This window comes from Perognathus longimembris, chromosome 28, assembly GCF_023159225.1.
Source record: "Perognathus longimembris pacificus isolate PPM17 chromosome 28, ASM2315922v1, whole genome shotgun sequence".
Taxonomy (NCBI): Eukaryota; Metazoa; Chordata; class Mammalia; order Rodentia; family Heteromyidae; genus Perognathus; species Perognathus longimembris.
This window is the reverse complement of record NC_063188.1, coordinates 1,064,634-1,089,958: the sequence shown is the minus strand read 5'-3', so window position 1 is coordinate 1,089,958 and position 25,325 is coordinate 1,064,634. Positions and strand designations below refer to the sequence as shown.

General features: G+C 46.2%; 1 protein-coding gene and 1 long non-coding RNA gene across 2 annotated transcripts in view; one reads left to right on the top strand and one right to left on the bottom strand.

Moving 5' to 3' along the window:
* The first annotated feature begins 762 nt into the window (after positions 1 to 762).
* On the top strand, positions 763 to 11,622 carry LOC125344205. Its single transcript, XR_007209435.1, has 3 exons — positions 763 to 893; positions 3,490 to 3,495; positions 11,612 to 11,622. It is a non-coding gene; the product is annotated as an uncharacterized LOC125344205 (long non-coding RNA).
* Mecp2 (methyl-CpG binding protein 2) overlaps positions 5,905 to 25,325 on the bottom strand; it is a 64,949-nt gene continuing 45,528 nt past the window's right edge. Inside the window, exons 2-3 of the mRNA XM_048336824.1 lie at positions 8,144 to 8,497; positions 5,905 to 7,122 (exon numbers count right to left, since the gene is read on the bottom strand). Of these exons, the coding sequence (XP_048192781.1) occupies positions 6,033 to 7,122; positions 8,144 to 8,497 (1,444 nt within the window). The 3' untranslated portion in view covers positions 5,905 to 6,032. The remainder of the gene's footprint in view (positions 7,123 to 8,143; positions 8,498 to 25,325) is intronic.

Genomic DNA, 25,325 nt, shown 5'->3' with positions numbered 1-25,325 from the left:
TGAGCCTCGCCGCTAGGAGTGGTGGGGGAGGCCTGCCCGGCCAACTGCACACGGGCTTACCCTCACCAGATCACTGGAAGGATTGGGGCATCTCCCCACCCTGTGCCCGCCAGCTTCCCCCCGCCCCGAGATGAAGGGGACCAGGCTGCATGCACCTGCTGAGGTGAACTCTTCTGTGCCCAGAACCTGGGAGCCTTTCCACAAGCACAGGAGAAATGGAGTACAAAACCTGGCTGCTGCCTGGAGCCTCCTTCACTTGGCACAGGGAAGCCCTTGAAAGAAGCGAGGAAAGACCACAGATCTGCTTGGACCAAAGAAGTGACCAGCAGACAGATTTGTCTTTTTTTTCTTTTTTTCTTTTTTTTTTTATTATTTTCCCTTGTCCTATGCTATGATTATCAGAAATATTATAATTAAGCAACAGGTATAATTTTAACAGGTCTTTTTGTGTGGAGCCACAAGCAAAATGAGTTAATAACTGTGCAATATACAGATATATTTATATATATATAAATTCAACTGCTTTGTGTGTCTAGTCGGTGCACAAAATAAAAAGGACAGGAAAACTGAAAGCAAAACTAAAAAGCAAAACAAAAGCCTAGGATAGAGGAGATAAAGCAGGCCTATGTGTATAGTCTATAAGTTACTGGGTATAATCAGGGTCACCAGGAAGAACAGCTTTGCCACTTGACACACAAACACTGTGGGGAGAGGGACTATCAGTGGGCAGGAGCCAACCCTCATGGCCTTTTTTTTTTTTTTAAACCACATTTGCTCTCAGTGCTGAGCAGGACCTGATAAAAGGTAAGATGGGAGGGAGGAATGAAGGGCAAAGGCCATTTGCAAGTTGCCATTTGCAAATGTTCGTGGACTCAAAGGCTAGACTTTGTTCTGTGAGGATCTGCTGCCCTCACTGCCTCACCCCAGAGGCTCTTTTGCCTCCCAAGAGGGCAAGCGGATGGCTTGGAAAGGCAGCAAGAGGCTCTGCGGTGAGGAGCAAGTTGAGAATGGAATGCTGGGGTGCTTGCCACACAGCCACTTCATCTGCACCCAAGACCTCTCTAGGGAGCAGGATAGGAGGCATGTGGAAGGGAGGTCCCCGAGCAGGAGGTCAGAGAGCAGGAAGTTGGGTGGTGCCCAGCCTTCCGGCTCATTGGTGAATGTTCCATTCTCCACACTCAGAGAAAGCCTCTGGTAGCTTTGAGACCAGGCAGGCTACCAGCCTCCACACCACTACAACAGGGTCGCGAGCTACGTCCTTGGGGACTTCTCCCCAAAGAACTGAATGGCTCTCTACTTATGATAAAAGGCCCAGAACCTCAAGAGGTCCCTGGTTTTACCTCAGATGCAGGAGGCTTCAGGCCAGTAACACTCACCAGATATCTTAGGCCAAACATTATGTATTTTTAGATTAGCATTTTTGCAAAAGCTTGCTCGTATTCAGAAACAGCAAAATGTAATTTTCTGCTAAATGTTTTCAAGGTTTACCTTCTAAATTGTTGAGAATTGGTTTCAGTGTTCAATTTTTCCCCTTTGCTATGTAATTTTAGACCCTGGGGGAGGCAGTATCCTAGCAATTTATAACAATTAGACTAAGCTTTTTCTAAAGATTGATAGAGTATCTAAAAGAGAAAGACATCAAAATGGAGAGAATCAACAAATACCTTCAGAGTGGAGCTGATTCACTGAAGCAGAGAGCAGGGAGGAAGAGTGAAAAGAGGACACAGAGGGAGCAGAGGGTTTGGCCTGGGCTGGGGGCTCTGCTGCATCTGGCTGGCCCTGGCCAATCCTCACTTCCCCAGGCCCTCTTCAACCGGGCCCTTCGCTAGCTACGTCACAGCCTACAGGAGCTCAAGACACTGCTTCCTTTCCAAAGTCTACGCCACAACTCCTACAATCTGTAGGTGTGAGCAACGGAATCAGGGCACAATCTGGGAGAAAGACACAGGCTAGGGTGAGATACACAAAAGATGTCTCAAAGGACCAGTACTTGTGATCTCCGTTAGCTCATTCAGCCCAGAGAGCTTGGCTGCAATGCTCTGGGAGCCTCAACTTGGGCTGAATGAAATTTGGTTAGTCCCACCTGGTAGATTCAGTCCATACCCTTTTGTTCTTTCCTGGGCTTAAGCTTCTTAGCAAATGTTATCTAAAATCCAAAGGTCTTGTCAGCTAAGGAAACTACTCCTGCCACCAAACGTGGTTGTCTGCTTCTGGATATTACCCTTTTTCATGATCACTGTCAACAGTAAATGACAAGCTGGGTACAGAAGCTGGCGACAATTTGGGGGCTGCCCCGGTTCCCAATGCTTGTGGCCTCTAGCCTGGAATGATACCACTGTGTTGTTTGTACCCATACCAGGGTCAGTTCTTACCATCTCTTTAGCTAAGACTAAGCATCCTTGGCTAGTTTGGCACTGATACATTTGGGGGGGGGTGGCATTTCTAACTGTCCCTGGTGCCTTTTCTCATAGGAACACAGCACCAGCAGAAAGGCGCTGTCCTAAGTCTGGTTCTGGCTCTAGTGTCCCCAGCTCACTGCACTGTGAAGGCTGACAATTTCATTGATTATGACAGAGCCACTAGAGAGCAAGACAGGGCAGGACTGGACAGGGCAGGGCAGGGTGGGGCAGGGCAGGGCAGGGCCAGGCCATCATGGTGATACCTGGGAGGAGTTGGAGGACATACAGCTTTCTGTTGGGAGAGGAGGTAGTACCTAACAACTAGACCAGGATTGGGGACACTGACAGGATGTGACCTTAACAACCCAGCCCCAGGTATCTTAAGGCTGGTGGCCAGCTCCCAGATTCTTCACTATGTTTGAATATAAATACAATCAAGGTCACACCCCTAATCTGGGCCAGCCATGGCTTGTGAGTATGCCATGACTTAAGGCTTTCCCTCCAACCTCTTGTCAACCTGACCCCAAGCAGCCTGGGAGCAACAGGACCTATTAATGTGATAAATGACCAAAGCTGCCTAATGAAAGGCCACTGACTCAAGATACCTATTTTGGGGGAAAATGGAATGGGGAAGAAAGTGAAATAGAGTAAACCCTAAACAGCTGCAGATTCCACCTGCATTTTTGGAATCAACTCTAAGGGTGAGAAGCTGAGGATCAAAGGAGCTGCAGGTGAGGCCCAATGGAAAGAAAATGCCACCTGAAGTGCTGTGCTCCTAACCACAATTGCCTAAGCAGCCCAGGCAACACAATGACCTCGTGGCCCCCAAACTCTTCTTCCTAGGACCAGATGGCACCCAGCCTAGGAGCCTTATTTCACTGGACTAAGTTTAGTGCACAAAACCCCCAGGTGACTACAACAAACATCTCTCGGTGACATGCTTGTGTGGATTAGTGAGTGTCCTTTGGGGCTGCCAGGGGTTTAAGGCCACTGCAGGGCAGGGACCTTTTGTCCTTAGAGGAAGAAGAGTTCCAAAGATTCATTCTGGATTCCCAATACTCTCTTCTGACCCCCACTTCCTGGTGAGGAGTCAGAAGTAAGAGCGGGAGGAGCAACAGCAGAGCAGGCAGAAAGGATGAGGGCTGGCTGATGGGAGTCTGGTTGCAGGAGTTGCTTTTACAGTATAAGGAAATGGATACAAATATGCTAGAAAGGCCAACTATGAGTCTACAAACATAATGGGGAAAAAAATCCCTCACTTCTAACCATTCCAGAAGAGATAAACAGAGTTTTGTCTTAAGCTACTGATTGGAACTGTCAACTACGGTTCCTGACCACTAAAGACTGGCAAAGAAGTGCTACAGTTTCTATGATGTTTCACTCCTTCATGACTACTACACTGTAGCAAGGAAGCTTGGGGGGGGGCAGTAACTGAAACACACAAGACAACACGCACTTGACAGTTCATGGCAGCAGCTTACATGGGACGTGCCTTGTGGGTGTTTCTGGAAGCATAAGACTGCTGTCTCATTTGCTACTTTGATAAGGTACTTCTCAGTTGGACAGATTTAGATATGAGACATCTCTGTAAACACAGAAAAGGATATACCAATATGATGAAGATATGCAGCTAGATAAGGACTTCCTGTAGGGAGGTAAAAACTTTGGGATCCCAAATAAAACGGATCAAACTTCACAGCAAGCCCAAGCCTCTAAACGCCCATACCACACAAACAGGCCAGTGATGGACCAGTGTGCTAGCTCCACTCAAGTCTCCAGGGAGCAAAAGCTAAACAGTTCCACTAGAAAAGGACTTGGTGGTGGTGGTGGGGAACAGTGGAAGGGCTGGGGGCCCAGCTGCCACCCCCAGAGCTCAGTCTCAAGAGTCTGCCTTTGCCATGCCTCATGGGGCTAAGTACTAGACTTCTCAGTAGGGCAAGGATGGTGGGCACGAAGCCCCTGTTGCGGCACTCAACTCTGGCAGGCCATTGTGGGGTGAGGGTGGGGCGGGAGAGGGGCTCTGGGCCTCTTTCAGCAACCACATGTGGCCCAGCTTCCCTGATCCCCACTTTTCGATAGTAGAAGGGTAGAAAGGCTCATTGTTCAGGGCCTGAAAAGCTTTTTACCTTTTGTTTTTTGAACCAGGGAAGAGGGGGCTACCTAGGAGAGCAAGACCTCGTTACCCTCTCTCTCTCCAGAGGCCAGGGCAGACTCAGCAGAGCCCAGGGCTTCCTCAGGGCTCAGACATGGTGAGGCTGGTGCTGGCAGTGGGCAGTAGGGCAGGGAAGAGTCCTAGGGGCTGAAGCCTACTGGGGTCAGCTCAGCATTTAGTTGGGCACTGCAGCTGCCTGGCACAGAAGGGCATGGACTGGGAGGTAGGGGGAGAGGAGGAGAAGAAATGAAGAATGGCAGAAATGGAAGGAGAGAAGAGAAACCAAACAGGAAGTCCTTATAAAATTGCAGCAAACACTTAGAGTTTCGGAGCTTCGTGGGAACCCTATGTGCTGAGCCCACTTTAAAACAAGCGCAGGTATATACAGATCCAGGTAGTTCTGAACACCATCACGTCTGGTGGCTTGTGGGACAGTGTCACCAATGCAAGCCAGTTTGCGGTCAGAGCATCTGTTTGTTTTGAAGTGGGAACATGAAGACTCAATAGTGCAAATAATTCTAAGCTATCCCTAAAGGAGAACTGGAAAGTAACTGGAAGAACATTTTCCTCTCCTCCCTACTTTTCCTTGTCCTATCCGCTAAGTCCCTAACTACTAGTCACAGACTGTTCTCACCAACTAGGAGTCTCTCTTACCCTGTTGTAGGCTGAGCCTGGCCCTGGGCCAGCCTGCCTGCGCCTCGTCCTGCCACCTCCGTGGCTGCTCTCTAGTGCCACCACTGCAGGACAGGCCTTGAGAAGGGGCCAAGCTACCTCACCCTAGGCCGCCCTCTCCCACGGCCCAGGCCAGTCTACACCCAGAAGGTTCAGGACTCCTTCCTAGCCATGTGGGAGCCAAAGCAGACAGGTGCCACTTTACTGTCCCATGAAATGTCCTCGTCAGTTTGGGATTGGGGCTGGCATGGGGCCAGACTTGTGCCACCACGCTGGGATCATGTGGGCCACAGACACTGGATATCTCCATCATCTTCTCGAAAGAATCTGATGGTCTTTCTTGCCTCACACCTCCCTGTCCCACTGTGGCTGTGAGGGGGGCACTAGGGGAGCTGTGGACGGGGCACCAATGGCACCGAAAATGGGAGTGTCCTCTCAACTGCTCTCTGTCCCTAATGATCACATGGGGAAAAGGTTTGGGTGGGAGGGGAGGTGCCTGGTCAACAGCTTGTCTGGTCAGTAGTATCTGCAGCAAGCCTTGTTGAAGGAGCCTAGTTTAGAAAAGTGCAAAGCTACTTCTGGCCCTGGTTAGGTCTTCAACCTGACTGTGCTTGTCGGTAAGAAAAACATCCCCAATGCTCCAACTACTCCCACCCTGAAGCCACGAAACTCTAAGTTTACTGAAAGAAAAAAAAATATTTTTTATTTCAGTTAATCGGGAAGCTTTGTCAGAGCCCTACCCATAAGGAGAAGAGACAACAGCTGCCTTTATTCTTGTTGGTTTGCTTTGCAATCCGCTCTGTGTAAAGTCAGCTAACTCTCTCGGTCACGGGCGTCCGGCTGTCCACAGGCTCCTCTCTGTTTGGCCTTGGCATGGAGGATGAAACAATGTCTTTGCGCTCTCCCTCCCCTCGGTGTTTGTACTTTTCTGCGGCTGTGGCGGCAGTAGCGACCGCGGGCTGAGTCTTAGCTGGCTCCTTGGGGCAGCCATCACTCTCCAGTGAGCCTCCTCGGGACATCTTCTCCTCTTTGCAGACGCTGCTGCTCAAGTCCTGGGGCTCAGGGGGGCTGGTAGGGTCCTCAGAGCTCTCAGGCTCAGGCAGGGGCGGAGGTGGGAGTGGGAGCAGTGGTGTCGGGGCCTTTGGGGACTCTGAGTGGTGGTGGTGATGGTGGTGCTCCTTCTTGGGGGGTGAGGAGGCGCTGCTGCTGCTGCTGCGCCCTTTGGGGCTGCTCTCTTTGCTTTTCCGCCCAGGGCTCTTGCAGGTCTTCAGTCCCTTCCCGCTCTTCTCCCCAAGGGTGGACACCAGCAGTGGCTTCACCACTTCCTTCACCTCGATGCTCACCGTCTCCCGGGTCTTGCGCTTCTTGATGGGGAGCACGGTCTCCTGCACAGACCGGATGGAAGACTCCTTCACGGCTTTCTTTTTGGCCTCGGCAGCAGCAGCTGCCACCACACTCCCAGGCTTTCTGCCCCGTTTCTTGGGAATGGCCTGGGGATCGGCCTCCGCCTTTCTCTTCCTTCCGGGGCGCTTGATCACCATGACCTGGGCCGAAGTGGTAGCCCCACCCCCTTCGCCCTTGCCCCCAGGTGATGGCTGGAAAGGCATCTTGACGAGGAGCTTGCCAGGGCTTTTCTCCAGGACCCTTTTCACCTGAACACCTTCCGAGGCCGCTGTCTTGGGTCTCCCAGTGCCACTCCCTTTGGGGCGTCCCCGACCTCTGCCAGTTCCTGGAGCTTTGGGAGATTTGGGCTTCTTAGGTGGTTTCTGCTCTCGCCGGGAGGGGCTCCCTCTCCCAGTTACCGTGAAGTCAAAATCATTAGGGTCCAAGGAGGTGTCGCCTACCTTTTCGAAGTATGCAATCAACTCCACTTTAGAGCGAAAGGCTTTTCCCTGGGGACTGTGGGGACAAATGGAGAGACATAAAATAAGAGGCTTTCCATGGCAATTTCAAGTGATGGGGCAGAGTAGATCGTGCTGATGAGCCCTCTCATACATGAGTCCCAATGAAGAAAAGTCAAGATTGGACAGCCACCTCTAATTCAGACATAGTGCACTGAAGGAATTAGGTCACCTGGGGCAGTGGGCACCTGAATGGCCTGCTCGGGTGCTGGAACAGCTCAGTATTTTTCTGCTCATCAGTTGTTGCATGGAAGCCCACAAGGACCTGCATGCCACCCAGGCTGCACCTCTAGATTCCCTGGGTCTTTTCCGCAATCCAGCAACCAAAGAGGTCAGGCCTTGTACACTGAGGGCTGCCAGGAAAGGGCTCATTCTTCTGGTCAGTGTCTGGGCCTGATCCACCATCAAAATAGTCCTTGTCTGAACTCAGGTGCTCAGCCTCCTCAGGAATCATAGTTAATAGTGCTTCATTCACCCTGCTTCTAAGAGTTGTGGAATGAAATGGAAGTGTCCACAAACATATTTTGAAAATTACTAGCCTTTCTGGGATCACAGATGTTCAGTTTTACTGTTCCTCTAAACTGCTTCAACAGAAAACATGCAGCTGTCAGTCCAAAGCTAGACGAACACAGAAGGGACAGCGGTAAAGGCACATGAAGCCTGTCTGTCTCTCTTCCCAGAGGTCCTGTTAGCACACTCAGCCCACCATTGATTTGCAGAGGAAAATAACATCAAAGTAGGTCCTGGGGCCATTCCATCTCCAAACAAGGCCTTGAGGTGTAGTGAAGGTAAAGGACCTGCTATCCCCAGGCAGGGCAGTAGCACCAGACCCTGTACACAAGCTCCCTAAGCAATCTACCCTCAGTATTCGCTATAAGGAGCTCCAGGTGGGGTGGTCCACACAATCTTCAGATCAATGAGCAGCTAAGAGTTATCATTCCAGTGGATGTCCTTGGCTTCCCACCCCCCACCCCTTGGCCCTCCCCACCCCTACAGAAAAAGGACTTGGCCTTACTTACTTGATCAAGTACACATCATACTTCCCAGCTGAGCGGCCAGACTTCCTTTGCTTAAGCTTTCTTGTCCAGCCTTCAGGCAGGGTGGGGTCGTCGTACATGGGTCCCCGGTCACGAATGATGGAGCGCCGCTGTTTGGGAGAAGCAGAAGCTTCTGGCACGGCCGGGGCAGAACCCGACTCCTCTGATGTCTCTGCTTTGCCTGCCTCTGCTGGCTCCGCAGAGTGGTGGGCTGACGGCTGCAGAGGCTCATGCTTGTTGCCCTCTTTGTCTTCTTTCTTATCTTTCTTCACCTTTTTGAACTTCAGGGGTCTGTCCTTGAGGCCCTGGAGGTCCTGGTCTTCCGACTTTTCTTCCCTGAAGTGTTAAACAAGTATGTAAGTATCACAGAGAACATACCAATCTGAAGAAAAGAGCGCAAGGGTAGGTTTTGGCACAGAACCACATGTGAGGGCCCAGGCTGCTGCAGGCACAAATCTTGGTAACTTTCCCAGAACAATGTATTCTAGGGCCAAGCTGGGACCCAAAGTTTTCTTTAGGAGCTTTGGGCTATTGCTGGTGTTGTCAAAGGCAATTAACTTGCACCACACCATTGTCTTCTTTGACCTGATATCGTAAGAGTAGTAAGTGACTTGCGCGTGTCTTTCTTAGTACAAGAAGTGTGGGCTTCCCAGTACATCACGTTGGCAAAGGCCATTTTGAGTCATCCCTCAAGGCCCCTGGACCACATGACCAGAGACCTCCACTGCTGAAAGGGAGCTGCCCACCCAGAATGCCTCTTAGGAAGGCCCAGGTTTGTGTGGATATTTGTTTTTCTCATGTCTCTTTGTTAACACACATATTTGTGCTCAATAAAACCCAACCTATGGGGCACAATACAACTTGCTGATGGGAACACAGAACAGCACAACCTCTTCTGGGAGATGCACACACCACAGAATCATGAAAAGAACACACAGGGCTAGAGCCAGCCAACCCAGAGCTCAAATCCTGACTTTGCCACTTTCCAACCACGGGCCCAACAAGTGACTCAGCATCTCATGTCTCAGCTGCTTCATCTCAACAAAGGCTAACCCCACCCCCGAGGCATTCTTACTCTGAAAATCATGGTGGCAGTGGTTCCTGTCAAGAAACAAGGTCCTAGCTTCACTCTGACTTGGCCCCTGAGTTCCTGCTTCTCTTCTCTTCCTCTAGCAATTTAGGACTGAGTGGGGTCTCAGGGGGCAACCTAGAGCCATTCCGCATGCAGATGCATCTCCCAGTCCATGGGTACCTATCCTTTTTGTAAAGTAGCTATCTCTAATCTGTTCTAGCACAGGGATTACTTTTCCAGTCTCTGACTTTTAGGGTTTTTTTTTTTGGCCAGTCCTGGGCCTTGGACTCAGGGCCTGAGCACTGTCCCTGGCTTCTTCCCGCTCAAGGCTAGCACTCTGCCACCTGAGCCACAGCGCCCCTTCTGGCCGTTTTCCATATATGTGGTGCTGGGGAATCGAACCTAGAGCTTCATGTGTAGGAGGCAAGCACTCTTGCCACTAGGCCATATTCCCAGCCCACTTTTAGGGTTCTTAATGGAAAATAATGAGCCCTGAGAGCTAGTAGTGGCCTGTGGACTGTTTGTTCAGCCTTCAGGACTGATCCACTAGGCAGCTCTTGGTGGAGAAAAGAAGGGGTGCTAACTGCGAAAGGGGGCAAGAGAAAGGCCAGAATACAAGACAGACAGGATCTTCAATGGAAGAGTCTTCAATGGAACCCCCTAACCCCAATGCTACATATGAAATTAATGTGAAAGGTCAGCTTCTTTGGAACTCTGAACTGTATTCTCAAATATCAAAACCACTATGATGTCGAATACAAGCCACATGACCAAAGGAATGCCTCCTAGAAATACACTCTGTGGAGACAACTCTGGAAATGCCAAAAACAACATATGCTGAAGACTTCAGACTCCTCAGGTTCTGTTACCAAGGGACTTAGTTAACTATGTCAGGCCTATATGCTGGAGGACTGCACAACTAAAGGATGACCTGCTATATCTGCTACACATTTCCAGGATATATTTTGATGAGAAAAGGCAAAATGCAGAAACATGTTATATGGTAACTGCTGTGCGGGAATGAAGAAGGAAAATTAAGGAAGGATAGACCAAAAACAAATGAAGCTATTAGCTGGCCAGGGGCAGGTAGGAGACCTTGCTGAATTCTTTGAGTCTAATTTTGATTTCAGAATCATGCAAATGTTTATATAACCAGAAATAAAACAAAAAGTAACAAAATTCCATTATATCAGGTGGAATGCAAACCAGAACAAATGGACTTAATCATATCAAATTAAGAACACACCACAGAGAAAGGACTGACTTATTCATCACCATTGTGCTCTAGATACCTGTAATGGGACATATTCCAAAGTTAACAGTGGCACCTAAGGGCTAGTAGAGTACATATACCAGACTGTCTCCTGGGAGAAATGAGTGCTTTTGGTTCTGGGGTAGCTTGTGGTATAGAAAACTGGGGAAGGAAGAGCTTCAAGAGAAGAGCTGGGAGGAGCCTGAGACTAAATCTTTAGCAGAGGCTAGGATGGCCCGGGGTGGATCAACAGAGCTTGCAGGTAGACTGGTGGGAGAAAGGCTTGAGTTAAGAAACATGTTAAGGAAGTGGCACTGTGGCCTAAGTGGTAGAGCACCAGCCTTGAGCTGAAGAGCTCAGGGACAGTGCCTAGGTCCAGAGTTTAGGGCCCACCACTGACGGAAGGGAAGAAGGAAAGAAGGAAGGAAGGAAGGGGAACATGTGGGACTGGGAATGTGGCTTAGTGGTACAGTGCTTGCCTAGCATGCATGAAGCTCTAGGTTCGATTCCTCAGCACCACATATATAGAAAAGGCCAGAAGTGGTGCTGTGGCTCAAGTGGTAGAGTGCTAGCCTTGAGCAAAAAGAAGCCAGGGACAGTGCTCAAGCCCTGAGTTCAAGCCCCAGGACTGGCAAAAAGAAGCATGTTAAAAGTCTGGAAGGACAGTGGTGCCATTGATTGAGAAGAGAAAGATGAGGAGAGGAGCAGGCTCTCAGTGACATTTCTGCAACTATAAATGGGAGGAGCCTTGGCTGTATGCAGACTCCAATATGAGCCTAAAAGAATGGCTCGGTTTTCTTTCTTTTCTTTAAAAATTTACAATAAATCTGATGTACCTTAAGCAAAGTCATGAGCTGTCTGGAAACAGGACAGGAGGAGGGAGGGGGAAGAATTACAGAGGAACCAAGGGAATCATGTCAGGATGAAATAAGTGCCATGTTCATTGTTATTGTACAGTGCATCCTTTAGAAATGTACCCTCTATTATTATACTGTATTAATCCACAATTAGTTTGCTAGAGAAAAACAACTTATACCAATATAAAAAAGCCAGATGCCAGTGACTCATGTCTATTATTCTAGTTACTCAAGCACCTCAGATCAGGAGGATCATGGTTCAAAGGCAGTCTGGGCAGAGAAGTACAGGAGAATTCATCTCCAAAATAACTAAAATAAACATTTTTATGGTAAAAATACTTAGCATGAACCCTTTTGAAAATTTCTAAGTACACAACAAATGAACTCAATACCACTGAAGCTAGAGAATGGCTTTTATCTATAATAATCCAGTTCTTTCAACTGGAATTATTTTTCCAATGTTTGACACATTTTTATTTTTATTACTATTTTTCAAATTCATTTTTATTGTTTTTAAGGAACTGTAAAAAAGGGGAACTAAAATTATTTGAAACAAATATTAATCCTATCTCATAAGTTTTAATTCTGTGCATAGAAAAGTACATAAATGCTTGAGTATATTTTCTCATTGCTAATTCTCTATTTAAAACCATATAATTCTTTTGTGAGTGGAACAGAGATAAAAATGAAACAAAACAGGTAATCCAAAATGAATTCACCACTGGGCACTGGTAGCTCCCACCTATAATCCTAGCTACTCAGGATGCTGAGAGCTGAGGATCATGGTTCAAAGCTACATGGGGAAGGAAAGTCCATGAGACTCTTATCTCCAATTAACCACCAGAAAACTGAAAGTAGAGATGTAGCTCAAAGTCATAGAGCACTAGCCTTGAGCAAAAGAGCTCAGGGACAGCACTCGGGCCCCAAGTTCAAACCCCATGACCAACCAAAACACAAACACAAAAAACGAGTTTCCCTTTGCCCAAGGATCTGCTGAGACTCAAGTGGGTATGGACTTGCATACCCTCACTGGCCTTCCCTGCAGGACCTAAAGGATGAAAGCTGGGATGGGTTGCCAGAGGATTCCCCAGGCTGTCCTCCAGGTGTACTTCTGAAACATACTTTTCAAAGAGACCAAACACTCTATCTTCCTAATCCTCCCTCTCCCTCTCTCTCTTAGTTATCAGGGGGGGTCTGTAGCACCTTGTTCACATGTTCACACAAAGTCGGAAGTATACTCAGAAAAACCATCTGTTCAACTTTTGGTGTTACACATTTAAAGAAAAAAGGAAGCCCAATTACATAATGGAACGCATCAGAAGTCACTGTGGTGACAATACACGGCTTTACTGTCATTACAAACATGTGTGTTCATCAACTGCCTTTGTTACTGTGACTACTCTATTACCACTGTGATGTCCATTCTTCCCAAGAGGGAAAATGACCAAAGATGTCCTCCCTGTGTCACCAGAAATAACCAGGGATGGCCTGCTCTTTCTCATGCCTTCACCTGGAGATCTTTCATCTTTCAAGTTCAGTTAAAATGCCAGTTCTTTTTAATAAAAGTTTTATTAGGCCAGGAACCAGTGGCTCACACCTGTAATCCTAGCTACTCAGGAGGCTGTATCTTCAAGGTTTGTCCCTAGATTTTCTGGTAGAACTTTCAAAGCTTCAGGTCTCACATTAAGGTCTTTGGATCCATTTTGTTTGTTTAATTTTTTTTGCCAGTCCTGGGGCTTGAATTCAGGGCCTGGGCACTGTCCCTGAGCTTCTTTGTGTTCAAGGCTAGCAATCTACCACTTGAGCCACAGCACCACTTCTGCCCTTTTCTGCTTATGTGGTACTGAGGTATCGAACCCAGGCCTTCATGCATGCTAGGCAAGCACTCTACCACTAAGCCACATTCCCAGCCCCCCTTTGATCCATTTTGAATTGATTTTTGTACAGAGTGATGGGATCTAGTTTCAGTCACCTACATATGTAACTTCTGAAAGGCATCCACTGCTCCTATCCTGCTCCCTTCTCTCCTCTGCTCTGTGAGTCAGAACAACCCATGGCCCCCCTCCTCCGGTATATTGAAAATATTCCACTGTGTATGTCAGCCTCCATCTTCTTGCTCAGTCACAGTGCAAGGCACATCTAATAAGTACATGCCACATGAATAATAATGCCCCAGGTAATGTGATACATCTGCTTCTTTTGATGGCTGTATCACTGTGATTAGAAGCTTCTAGTATGCATAGAGTAGCTCAGTAGTGAAAGCAGGCAGACTCTGAGTAACAATAAATGAATGCCAAGCCAGGAACTACCAGTGTGATATGTTGGCCATCAGTGGCTTGAGGACAATAGGAAATGAAGCTAAGGAAGTCATGAAGGCAGTGATATGAAGAATGGCTATACTAGCCATCAGCTGCTAACAATGTAGTCCAAAGCTCTCCTGCGCAAACTAAAAATGCTAGATCAAATTCCTTAGAGAAGACTATAGAGAGACATCTTAAACACACTGAAAGCTGGCAAGAAAGGAAAGAAGACACAGGCTAAAGGGTCAAGAGATTGAGGAGACAGTATAACTGAATCCAATATGTGATCCTGGACTGCATTCTGGTTCACAGGAACTGGAAAAAGGCATTAATGGCAGACACATCTGGGGAAATGTGAATAAGGCTCTACGTTAGCTCATTGCTAAACTTCCTGTGTGTTGTAATTAACTGTTCTTAGAAAAGCCAGACTTAAGTATTTAGGAGTGAAGCATCACGATGACTATAACTCTCATAGGGTAAATGATTGCTGTGTGGAAAGAATACAGTGTCAACATGCTTTCAAAGGGGGGAATGACATCAATATAATTAGGAGAACTGGTAGACAGTATTTGTATGTGTGTGTGTGCTGGTCCTGGGGTTTTGAACTTAGGTCCTGGGTGTTGTCCTTGAGCTTTTTTTGCTCTAGGTTACCACTCTACGACTTAAGTCACAGCTCTGCTTCTGGCTTTTTGGGTGGCTAATTAGGGTTAAATGTCTCATGAACTTTCCTGATATGGCTTTGAACCGAGATCCTCAGAACTCAGCCTCCTGAGTAGGTAGGACTACGGGTGTGAGGCATTGGTGCCCGGCTGTATTTGCAAATCTTGAATCTACAAAGCACAAGGTATACTCTCTTGTAAAACAAAACATTATACAGTAATTCCACAGCTAGAATGTAAGCAGTAGGTCAAATCTTTCATTTGATGCAGCAAAGGAAACTTAATGAAAAATTACCTACAGTAATCATGCTCAGAGACCCTGAAAATACTTTTGGGAGGCCATGTCTGGCAATCATCTGACCCATGGCAAGTGAAAGGGGCAGGTCAGTCACCCAGACAACTGCAAGTGAGGAAGGAGTATACGATTGTTATGATTTTCAAATTTATAAAGGGGGGGAGTTTAGTCTGGGCATGGTGGCCCATGCTTTGTAATCCCAGCACTTTGGAAGCTGAGGCAAGAAGACAGTGAGTTCAAGAAGACCTAGGCTTACACAGAGAGACCTTGTTTCAGGAACAAAGAGGGACAGGGGCTGGGGATATAGCTCAGTAGTTCAGTACCTGCTACCATGTATGTGACTCTGGAGGAGTTCCATCCACAGCACCACCCAAAAAGGTTGAGAAGGTTGAAAACCTGAGGCAGGGGGATCCAGTTCAATGTCAGCCTAGGCTACATAGCAGTGATCTTACCTTAAAAAGGGATGGGGAAGCCGGTGCCCAGGGCTCATACCTAGAATCCCAGTTACTGAGGCGGCTAAGGTCTGAGGATTGTGGTTTAACCAGCTAGGGTAGGAACGTCTGGGAGACTCTTACCGTCAATAAGCCACCAAAAAGCCAGAAGTAGAGCTATGGCTCTACTGGTAGAGAGAGACCAGCTCCGAGTGAAAAAGCTAAGGGACAATGCCCACTTCTTGAATTCAGGCCCCAATACTGGCACACACACACAAAAAGGTGAATAATTTTGAAATGTATTTCAAAAGAAGATGAATCAAAATAAATTGTTTGCAGCTATGAAAATAGAACAATAAAATCTGCTGAAATTGTTTTGGGGAGGAGGAAAGGGGGGAGGGAGAAAGACAGAGGTGGGTAAGATGGATGGAATATATTGTAGAAGTGTAGGAATGTAACAAATTTCCCTCTGTGTAACTAATTTAAGCTAATTTTAAAAACTCTGTGAAAGCAAACTGTCATGGAAAATGCCTTGTGGTCTCTGGGGAGCAGGAAGGAAAGGGAAGGGGTTCAGCCCAAAGACTATAATTATAGAGTTTGAGAGTAATTGCCTTGCTCTTTTTGGTAGTTAACTAGAGATTACAGGTGTGAGCCACCAGTGCCCAGCTTCACAGTACATTTTTAATTCCTCCTCTTGAGAAGGGTAGGAAACAATCTATGCTTTGAAAATGTAATTAATTACAATTTTTACTAAACAAAGGTAGGTCTCTGACTAAACACAGGCAGGCAGTGCCACAATAAATCCCACCATCTTAGAGGTGTGTAAAAAAACAAACCCTAAGCCATGGAACTTATTCCTGTGAAAAATAGTCTGAATGTTAAAGCAGTTAAAATGTTAAACATGGAGTTCTCCTGTATGAGCCAGAAATTCTACTGTGAGGTATAGACCCAGAGGCCTTGACAACAGGTAGACCTCTGCATGTCTACTACATGCACTGAGACATCCTGATTCCTAACAGTCGAATGATGGAAGCAATCCAAGTGTCCACTGATGGATGAGTGGACAAACAGAACATATTCTAGCAAACAATGGAATATTATTCAACCTTAAAAAGGAAGGGAATTGTGCCATATGCTACAAAATAGATAAGCCTTGAGAACATCGTGTTCCTGTGACAGAAGCCAGGCACAAAAGGCAATTCTATTCATAGAAAATGTCCAGATAAGCAAATTCATAGAAACAGAAAGACTAGCCATTGCCACGGGCTGTGGATACTATGAGGGATTGCTTAAAGGGTCTAGTTTCTCTGGGGAGTGGTTGTGAAGAAAATGTTTTGGAATTAAACAGAGGTGATGACAGCACAACACTGTGAACGTACTAAATGCCAACGAGTGGTATACTTCAAATGAATACATTTCATGCTGTGAATTGTATCTTCAATTATTAAACACACTACAACTGCAGCTGACTTCAGCAATTACTCTCAATCATAAAGGCAGATTTTGTGATGGTTAGGCAGGGCACACAGCTGTGTTGTTTCTAAGTCACCTACCTGCCTGTGGCCCAGAGGCCCAGTAGAGCTCTGCCATCCATCTGAAAACAAATAGACTAGGGTGGGGATCTATGCTGATACATCCATGCTAGATTGGACCAAGCCAAACTCTGGAGCCCAGGATAGGGCAACTATAACTTTTTTTCCTGATAGCAGTCCTGGGCCTTGAATTCAGGGCCTGGGAGATATTCCTGAGCTTCTTTTGCTTAAGACTGGTGCTCTACCAGTGGAGCCACAGCTCCACTTCCAGGATTTTTGGGGTAGTTTAGTGGAGGTAAGAGTCTCACAGACTTTCCTGCTTGGGCTGTCTTTGAACTCCAATCCTTACAGCTCAGCCTCCTGAGTAGCTAAGATTACACACATGAGCCACCAGCACCCAGCTGGAAGAACTGTTGGTGGTGTTGTTTTTTTTAAGACAGAGTCTGTGTAGCCCAGTCTACTTTAAAACGCATGATCCTGCTGCCTCAGCCCTCCCCCACAAACTGCTTGGATTATAGTGGTGTACCACCACACTTAGCACCTCAGAAATTGGCTGTTGGTTGCTTTTTTTCTTTTCTTTTTTTTTTTTTTGGCCAGTCCTGGGCCTTGGACTCAGGGCCTGAGCACTGTCCCTGGCTTCTTCCAGCTCAAGGCTAGCACTCTGCCACTTGAGCCACAGCGCCGCTTCTGGCCGTTTTCTGTATATGTGGTGCTGGGGAATCGAACCTAGGGCCTCGTGTATCGGAGGCAGGCACTCTTGCCACTAGGCTATATCCCCAGCCCCTGGTTGCTTTTTTTAAACGGTAGTAAAATAACATTTATATTTTAATAAATTTTACTAATTTACCATTAGTGTCACTTAGCAACCCTTACCACTATAGTTCTAGAAAGTTTTCTTTCTTTCTCTTTCTTTCTCTCTCTTCTTTCTCTCTCTCTCTCTCTTTCTCTCTTTCTCTCTTTCTTTCTTTCTTTGTTGGGGCTTGAACTCCGGACTTGGGTACTGTCACTGAGCATTTTGTGCTCAAGGCTAGCACTCTACCACTTTGAGCCACAGCACCACTTCCAGTTTTCTGGTGATTAATTGGAGGTAAGAGTCTCACAGACTTTCCTGCCTAGGCTGCCTCTGAAGTGTGATCCTCAGATCTCAGGCTTCTGAATAGCTAGGATTACAGGCATGAGCCACTGGTGCCTGGTCCAGGGTGTTTTCTTAATTTCCAAAGGAAACCGTGTTCCCATTAAGTAGTTGCTGCCATTCCTACTCTTCTCAGGCCCTGGTAGCCATTAATCTGCTTCTGTCTTTGTGAATGTGCCTACAGTAGATAATTCATATCATAAATTTTGTGCCTTTTGTGGCAGGCTTCTTTCATTTAGCATGTTTTCAAGGTAGCATGAATCAGAGCTTCATTCCATTTTATGGTTCAATTATATTATCTCTTGCAGAAATATCACACTGTGTTTATCTATTATCTATTGATGGACATATGGGTTCTTTCTACCCTTTGGCTATTATGAATAGTGCTATAAACACTTGTGTACAAATTTTTATATGAACATATGTTTTTAATTATCTTGCGTCTGTAAACCTAGGAATACTATTACTAGCTCATATGGTAACTCCATGTTTAACCTTTTGAAGAGCTGTCAGACTGGTTTTTTTTTTTTTTTGAGGTGATGAAAATGTTCTGGCCTAGAGGAAAATGAAAAGGAAGAAAGTGCTTCCATTCTGGAAGGTTAGCAGCTAGTGGCAGGGCTTAAGCAAAAGTCATCCCAAAAGCCAGGGGTGGTGATGCATGCTTATAATCTCAGCACTTGGGCGGTTGAGGAAGGATTGTAGTTCTAGACTACCTCAGGCAAAGCTAACAAGACTCTGTCTCAAAAACAAAATAAAAACAAATCCCTAAGAGTTGGGACCATAGCTCAAACGGTAAAGCACCCGAGGCCCTGTGTTCAATACCCAATACTGAAGAAAATAAAGCAAAAAATAAACCAATATACAAAACACCAAAAACCTACATCACCGTAAGAATGTGAGGACAAATGCAAGGCTGTTTCATTTTACTTATTCATGTTTTAGTTAATATTCCTCCAGCATCTTCTATGCTGTTGCCTATGCCATACTTGGGCCAGAGATAGCACAGCAACAATACTCTCTACCTATAAAAAGCTTCTGTTTCTGCTCTTTTTCCTGCTGTGCCAGTGGTCCAAAAGGAGAGATGGCCCGACTTAGGGGGGGCTTCATCAAGGAGCCACAAGGAAGCAATGGCTATGCTATGACCCACTGAGAATAGCAAAAGAACATGGCAAGGTGGAAAAGCTGGTAAAGTCATGCAGTCACAACTAGAACCTAGGCAGATGACTGTAGAGGGAAGTGACCAAATAAGGGAAGAAGGGAGGAAAAGCTAGATTCACTGCTTAGTACAAATACTTTTGTTGTCGCAGTTCTTCCTCCGGAAACCTCTATCTTTAAAACTAGCACTTCATTCTCCAGCAACTTCTCCTTCAAGTCCCCTTGGGCTACAGACTGTACATTCTAGTAGGATTCTCACTCTGACTTTCCACGCATGTGGTTAAACATTTACTAGGGCCAAACACCTAGTCTTCAAGGTTCCTGCAGCTGCCTTTCCTTCCCTAGATGTTGACATTAAGCATGGTTTTCATCCTCAGCAAAACAGCTCCACAACTGCTATTTTCTTTTTCAGCTTCCTGTTGTTTTTTGTTACACCTTGGTGTGCTTTCCTATCTAAATAACTTTTTTGTTGGTTGTGGGGCTTGAACTCAGGGTATGCCACTTGAACCACAGCACCACTTCTGGGTTTTGAGTGGTTAACTGGAGATAAGAATCTCACAGGGACTTTTCTGCCTGGGCTGGCTTCAATCCGTGATCTCAGCCTCTTGAGTAGCTAGGATTACAGGCGTGAGCCCCAGCACTTAGCCTGTAAATAACTTCTATTTTTTCTGCCAGTCCTAGAGGTTGAACTCAGGGACTGGGCACTGTCCCTGAGCCTCTGTGCTCAAGGCTAGAGCTCTGCCACTTGTGCCACAGCACCACTTCCGGCCTTTTCTATATATGTGGTACTGAGGAATCTAACCCAGGGCTTCATGCATGCTAGGCAAACACTCTAGCACTAAGCCACATTCCCAGCCCCTTGTAAAGAACTTTTAATGACTTTTTTACAGTGTCTACTGCTCCTAGTGAAAAAGAGACTATGCCAAAATAAATTTTTCTCAAAGAGGCAACATGTTTGGGGAACAAAGGGCAGAGTGTATATGTATTGGAGCATCACATTATACATATCACATCTTATCTCATAAATACGTAATTACTGCATGTCAACCCAAAGTAAAACTTAAAAACAGGCTCTCAACTAAAAGAGAAAATTCCCAGTCAGGTGCCAGTGGCTCACGCCTATAATCTTAGCTACTCAGGAGGCTGAGACCTGAGGATCACAGTTCGAAGCCAACCCAGGCAGGAAACTCCACGAGACTCTTATCTTCAATAAACTACTCAAAAGGGGCTGGGGATATAGCCTAGCGGCAAGAGTGCCTGCCTCGGATACACGAGGCCCTAGGTTCGATTCCCCAGCACCACCTATACAGAAAACGGCCAGAAGTGGCGCTGTGGCTCAAGTGGCAGAGTGCTAGCCTTGAGCGGGAAGAAGCCAGGGACAGTGCTCAGGCCCTGAGTCCAAGGCCCAGGACTGGCAAAAAAAAAATAAATAAATAAACTACTCAAAAAACTCGGGAGCAGTGCTGTGGCTCAAGTGTAGAGCGCTTGCCTTGAGCAAAAGAAGCTCAGAGACAGTACCCAGGCGCAGAGTTCAAGCAAAAATAAATGAAATAAAATAAAATAAAAAGAGAAAATCCTTTAAGGGCATCACTTGGTCTACACTCTAACTACCTCTGAGAGTGTGTCCTTGTTTTCCTTATCTTGGTTCTCATTAGGTTAGGTCACACTGTATCTGCCTGCCTGGTATGCATCTGTCTGCTGAGGATGATATGTGAGCCTCTATGTTTACTGTATGTTGATCCTACTGAAACAGTGAAGGAAGGAGACACAATTACCTATCAGTACTGACAAACACAGGAAGGAGCCAATCAAGACTAAGAACCTTTGAGAAATCATTACAGGATGTGGTACAGTGGGGGATCAATATAAGAGTAGTGTTCACTCAATTCTACCATAACAAATGAAGCACACAAGCAAAGCAAGGACTTGTTGGGATGGATGTGGCTAGGATTTCTTCACAAAGTCTGAGAAAATCTGCAATGTCAGATCGTGATCAGGGTGGATGCAGTGTAGTTTTCTGGGGGGAAATGGAAGGGCCTGGGAGGCTCAGTGCCCTCAGTGGAAAGATCAGCTGACAGGTTGACTCAGTGGGGAAGAACATGCAGGCCATGACTTGCTTCTGGTGATCACAGCTCTATGGAGCCTCTCCTACACATCATGTGTATACAACAGAAGGGATCCCATAGGAATTAGAGTAAAATTCAAAGTTGCTCATAATCAGCCTCCCAATCTCTAGGAAAATGAAAATAAAGGTGAAGGACAGTAGGACTTTCAAGAAAGAAGCATTAGAAGGCCAGGCTTAAGGTCCAAAGTTCTGAGGCAGCTTAGTGAAAGGGTGGTGGGGGACAGAAAGGTCAGAGGTAAGGTTAGAGAGGAGCAGGGGCTGGAGCCTGCATCTCTGAGATGAAATCTAACTGCAGACTGGAAGGAAGTGGGGGTTGAGGAAGCAGGTCACATAAAGAGGGGCCCAAAGTACGCTGGAGCTCAGATGCAGCTTGAGGGCAGGTTTCCACTGAGGCTGAGGCAGCCACCCCCACATGTTGGGGGGTGGGCTGGTGCAAAACGAAAATGCAGGGCCTTTTGTGTAAGTTTTGATATGATGACAGTAGAGCATTATACCAAAATCCGAGCAACTACATATGCCTACAGTGTCATCCCTGCTTCCAAGCAATGGACTCTGGGATTTATTGAGTATGACTTGATCTGATGAACATTTTCAAGAAGCCCATTGTAACTATGAAAAGATGTAGAGTCAGGGCAGGCAGGGGAGGGGAGGGGAGGGAAGGGAGGCAGCAAGATGCTACAAGGTAGGTTTGTCATAACCTAAAACTGGGTCCCAGCTTGGGGTACAAGATATTTCCCAGGACCTGGCACTCACAAAAGGAGGCAGAAGGAAGAAATCAGAGTGCAAGATGGTTCCATAGGAGTTTTGGGCCCCTCCTTACTCAGTCTCCAGGGCACAGTCCTAGAAATAGTGAGGCTCTTGCAACTGAGGCTATGGGTAAGAGACAGACTGTCTGCAATCCTCGTCCCCATCGGAGACGTGAGCAGTGACATGGAACTGGGTGGCTTGTGTAGGTGCCATAAGTGTAAGGCACTGTTGGGTGAAAAGATGAGCAGGAGCTCTAGGCTCTGACTTTCATAATTTATGTTCTTTGTTGACGTACTGACAATATTTTGGACTCCTCTTTGCTTTTGTATTTTGCCAGTCCTGGGGCTTGAACTCAGGGCCTGAGCACTGTCTCTGGCTTCTTTTTGCTCAAGGTTAGCACTCTACCACTTGAGCCACAGCGCCACTTCTGGCTTTTATATATGTGGTGCCGAGGAATTGAACCCAGGGCTTCATGAGCACTCTATCACTAGGCCATATTCCCAGCCCCTTAGACTCCTCTTTGGAGCCCCTCTCTTCAGGGAGTCTCACCACTTTCACTTTCAAATAAACTTGCTGTCTACTTAAGAAAACACAATCAATTCTCGAAAATACTAGCCGTCTAGTACACGGAAAAGTCTATGGTGGGATATGTCAATCTTTTAAAACAAATTTTGCCAATATAAATTCAGGCTTTTTCATTTACATGGAGCAGCTAAATAATGTATTCCACAAATAGATGACCAAAGCAAAGTGCTGGTGGCTCACATCTGTAATCCTAGTGGCTCAGGAGGCTGAGATCTGAGGATTGACTTTCAAAGCTAGCCTGGGCTGAGACTTATTTCCAATTAACCAGCAGAAAGATGGAAATGGATGCTGTGGCTCCGGTGGTAGAGTGCCAGCCTTGAGTGAAAGAGCTAAGCAAGCGTGAGAGGCTGGCCCTGTACAGCAACAAGAAAATAAACGAGAAAAAAGAAATAGATAACAGAATACCACCTCAAATGCAGAATTCCAAAGTCAAATAGCTACTTACATTAAGAAATGTATCAAAATTATTTATAAATTAAGAAATAACAGGAAAAATCACACAAGCACATTCATTTGTGATTCTCTATGCACATAAATACTTCTGGTTATTCTTTTTTTGCCAGTCCTGGGGTTTGAACTCAGGGCCTGAGCACTGTCCCTGGCTTCTTTTTGCTCAAGGCTAGCACTCTGCCACTTGAGCCACAGCGCCACTTCTGGCCGTTTTCTGTATATGTGGTGCTGAGGAATGGAACCCAGGGCTTCATGCATGCTAGGCAAGCACTCTACCACTAAGCCACATTCCTAGCTCCAGTTCTGGTTATTCTTAACCCTACTTTTCATGGTTTAGTTGTCCATGGAAAAATACTTCTGCTGCCACATTCCAGAGAAAAGAAGAGGCTTCCATTTCCAGTTTCCACTAAGTTCTGAGTAGCAAGGAAGTAGGTAGACTGTCATAAAATAAGTAAGAGTATTCCATTATCTGAACTGATATGCTATCCTCTTGTTCCAACTTACTGCTCTGTGTTGAAGGATGAATGTACTTATGAATCTTCAATTCATTCTCTTGAGACATTATGCATAATCAATTATAAAATATACAGATAATACAAACTCCAAACACCTATCATGTTTACAGAAAAAACACATGTTGTTTGTGTTTTCAATATTGAGTTTTCTATAGGTGGAGAGAGAAGCAGGATTCATGAAACTTAGTGTTTAAGAGGGCTGAAGAGCCAGGCTGAGTGAACAGGGGTATGCTATACGTGAGTGTGGATAACTTACCTATCATTATGTGGAGTTGTAATAAGGAGAAAGATCAGCAAAGGAGATAGGATTCTTTGGTAGAAAGAAGATCAGATGTATATGTTAAGGGTATTGGTGGCAATCCACAGACCCAAACTCAGGTGATTTATGCAGACAAGGACTTAGTAAAAGCTACTAAAGATGAATGTGGTAATTGTTGTATAACAATGCAAACGTGCTTCATACTATGGAACTACACATTAAAAATGGTTAAGATAGTAAATTTGTTCATATGTGTTTTCATTCCACAATAAAAAATTGGCCGTTAGTTGAGGTGATACCAGAGATACTCCCAGAACTTAGAAGGCTGAGGCAGGAAGGCCACAAGTTCCAAGCCAGCCTAGATTGCAGAGTGTTCTCTATCAAAACAAAAAACAAGCAAACAAAATAAGGGTTCCAAAAGGCTACTGAGAATTCCTAGAGGGCTGGAAGAATATGTGAGTCCAGCTAGTCCAGGGTAGCCAACACTGCCTCTGCCCTCCTGTATGAGGGAAGCAGTAGGCACGAGCACTGTGGCCCCAGAGCCCCTCATCCAAGCTGAGAGGGCTCCTTTTACCTGCTTGCCCTGGCAGCAGGTAAGGGTGATTGGTAGAACCCAGGACACATACTCATTGAGCCCTTGAGCAGGGCTCAGGCCTTTTTTTTCCTCTAAAGGGCCACAGCAAATATTTTTATTAACTACTTTTTGATCCAGGGACCAGTGGCTCGTGCCTATAAGCCAAGCTACTCAGGAGCCTGAGGTCTGAAGACTGAGATTCAGCCAACCTGGGCAGACCAATCTGAGAGAGAGTCCAATCTCCAATTAACCAGCAAAAAAGCCAGGTAGAGTACCAACTGTGAGTGGGAGAAAAAAGCCAAGTGAGAGAACAAGAGGCTCCAAGTTCAAGTGCTAGTGTGTGTGCGTGTGTGCACACACACACACACACAAACACAAATACTTGGTGCTTTGATGGCCAGAGTCTCATCACAACCACACCACCTGGAGCTGTAGTAGGAAAACAGCCATACATGAAGGAATTGGTAGGAGTGGGCTGCAATCAAATGATATTTAAAAAAAAATCAGTAGGGGCCACACATGGAGACACATAGATGTAATGCCAGCATGTAGGAAGCGGAAGCAAAAGAATTAGATGGAGGATTGCAAGTTGGAGGTTAGCCTGGGGCAACCTAGGCTACACAGTGTGATGCTGTCAGTCATAAGTAAACAGCAATGGGCCTGAGTTGACCCTTGGTATGGAGTTCAGCAGCTGCTGCCCTAACTAAAAGGGAAGCCATGCAAATATGCACTTTGTATTTTTTATAGTAATTTTAGTCTTTGATGTCCTTCCACCAAACCCATAAGATGGGCTAAGAATCCCGCCAGATGCAGAAGGGGGCCCAAGTGGCGTGTCCACTGCACATGACACCTGCAAAGTGTAGGGTCCCAAAAGAGGTATGATGAAGAGTTTGGAGAAAGGGTGAAAATCCTGTCAGGAAAGATGAGGACTTGTCACTGACACAGCAACATGGAAGTTCGCTGGGGACTGTTAAAGAATGTTTCATAGATAGAAAGGCTTTGTGGAATTGGCCTGCAGGAAATGAAGAAGCAGAGAGAACTTTGGTAGTTTGCTAAAAGGGGAAACAGAGACTGGATAGAAGCTGAAGAAGGTTGCAACTAATGGGCAGGCTTACTTCAGATGGAAAATTTAAAAACATATTCTACAGTGATGCACATGACTTGTGAGAGGAAAGGGGACTGATGAAATCCTACAGAACATGGAATAGTGGTCTACACCACAAA